General features: G+C 38.8%; 1 protein-coding gene across 3 annotated transcripts in view; it reads right to left on the bottom strand.

The window, feature by feature from the left end:
- LOC147028907 (cytochrome c oxidase subunit FA4-like) overlaps positions 1 to 2,500 on the bottom strand; it is a 164,688-nt gene that overhangs the window by 20,172 nt on the left and 142,016 nt on the right. For all 3 annotated transcript variants that reach the window (XM_085879739.1, XM_085879742.1, XM_085879741.1), the window contains one exon: positions 514 to 574. In XM_085879739.1, the coding sequence (XP_085735865.1) occupies positions 514 to 574 (61 nt within the window). The remainder of the gene's footprint in view (positions 1 to 513; positions 575 to 2,500) is intronic.

Genomic DNA, 2,500 nt, shown 5'->3' with positions numbered 1-2,500 from the left:
TGCGGAGCGGCAGTGGATCCATGCAAACTGAGCAGGTGCCGCAGTATGCCAATTTAACACGCGAGCGAATTGTGGTCGAGTAGAGCTGGAAAAGGGCAGGACTAAGCCCAGTTTAAATGGGCAAACACTTGCCACACACTGAGCACCCGTGCGATGGGACTGACGTCCACAATCACACAAATCCCGATGGAACAGCAGCAAAGCAGTCCAACTGTTTGGAGAACACGTCCTTCAACAAAGTGACCGTGCTTTTAATGCAGCAAGATAATCAATTATCCTCTTTTAGATCACATCATTAACTCTGTCGCGCACAATAATAATTGCTTAAGTTACTTTGAGCTCATGTGTACAGTTTATAAAATAACTTAGTGAAGATCACAGACTATAAAAATGGTAATGTTAGCAATACGATTAACCGAGTCAAACTCCATCCAAATCTGGTTTCAATACGGATCAGAGCAGAGCTTTGCACGACATTCAAAATCATATCAGCTTTATATCTTCTCTGCTTGCCTTGTATTGGTCTGTGGGTTTCAGCTTGTTCCAAGGTTCCGGGTTCTTCCGTTTGTCCCAGCTGTTTGGATAGATGCAGTTCAAAAGGGAAAACCATGGCAAATGAGAGTAAAGAACATGCTTTCACACACCATTAAGTCCTCAATAACCAAAAGGCAGTGTAAACTTTAACTGCAACTCAAAATCTCAGCTACGGCATTCCAATTGTTTTTCTTTTTTCCTGCACAAATATTTCACAACTTTGGAATTACAGAGCATAGAACCTTCCAGAAAAACGTGTACCTTTAACCTCAAGAGATTCTCATTTGGAATCGCCCAAGTTAACGGCCAAGCTCTATTTCATGGTCATAATTACTGCTGCAAACATTTGGGTGTAGTTGGACAAATCACAGCTTACAGGACACCTTGGAGGGATGTGCATTTACCTTTGAACTGTCCAAGTTGTATCAAAATCTCGTCCCAGCTATAACTTTCACGCTGGCATTTTAGATGGAGGGCAATGCATCAATGTGTGCACCACAGATGCACATTAAGCCAGAGGACCCAGTCTGCCAGTACTGGCCGTTGGTGCATGTTTAAGGTCCTGCGATGTTTATTGTGATGTGGTGGCGAGTTATTGCTGGCACCCTGAAAAAAATCCTAATTCCTGCCTTCTTCAGTCAAATGTCTGGAGAAGCTGGCTAGTTTGAGAGAGACTTGGTTGACAACATTTTTCCAGCCAAACTCAACAAAAGGGGGAATAATAGGGGCCATTAAATAAATAGTAATATAAGTAATTGTAGTCATTCGACCAATTTGGTTCGAATTTCAAGCATAATGTACATTGTTGATCAGAGTTAATAAATAAGACCATGATGGTATGGTTTAAATAATTATTAATTACTTTTTAGAGAAGTATTTTACATATGACTCAAAAATGTGATTTTTTTCATTTCGAAAAAAAAACGAAAACGACGAGAGATCACAGAACACCTTACCTCATGCAGTTTTCAGAAAAAAGGATATGCGAAGGGTCCTTTCAAACTCTTGCTTTGCATTTCAGAGCTGGATTCATCTTTCCTACGAGTCACACAATTTGGTCTAAATCTGGATATTCTCCAGCATTGAGAGCGTGAGCGGCATATTTGATTGGTCGAGATGACATACAATGGTGCAATATTTTGTCCAAATACAGAAAAACTGGAGGTTTTTGGAAGGGCCTAAAAGGTGATTTATGTCAAATTGAAATAAAATAAAAGTGTTAAAGGCTGTAGAAAAAAAAAAAAGAGGAAAACATTTCTTTTCGGAAGCTTCCCGTCAAAGATGCATCGTCTTTCACACTACCTTATGTCACATGTTTAATAAGTTATTCATGCCTGTTGTTTATGTCCTTTGGGACATCTCGAAAAAGTTTAAAACAGTACGTTTACAGTTTGGGATGATCTTCAAGTTTTGTTTGACTGCCAGACTGTCACAAAGACTAAAAGAATGATCTTACTCTTTGCACATGTGAGTTTGGGATGAGATTACAACCAATTTGCTAAATTCAGAGGCAAAGCACAGCTAAACTACAGATTAGTGTTCTGATTCATGTTCTACAGTGTTCTCGAAAAAGAAATTAAATTGAAATCAAATTGTTCCTCAATCAGAGACTGACGTCTGCCGACAAACAAACAGACAGAGTGAACATATTGCTTTGCACTTTGCGGGCCATTAAACAAACAGTAATATAAGTAATTGTAGTCGTTCGACCAATTTGGTATATATACAGTGGGGAGAACAAGTATTTGATACACTGCCAATTTTGCAGGTTTTCCCACTGACAAAGCACGTAGAGGTCTGTAATTTTTATCATAGGTACACTTCAACTGTGAAAGACGGAATCAAAAACAAAAATCCTGAAAATCACATTGTATGATTTTTAAATAATTATTTTGCATTTTATTGCATGAAATAAGTATTTGATCACCCACCAACCAGTAAGAATTCCGGCTCTCACAGACCTGTT

This window comes from Eptatretus burgeri, chromosome 4, assembly GCF_056783735.1.
Source record: "Eptatretus burgeri isolate ZD-2024b chromosome 4, Ebu_testis_v1, whole genome shotgun sequence".
NCBI lineage: Eukaryota > Metazoa > Chordata > Myxini > Myxiniformes > Myxinidae > Eptatretus > Eptatretus burgeri.
This window is presented reverse-complemented; position numbering and strand designations above follow the sequence as displayed.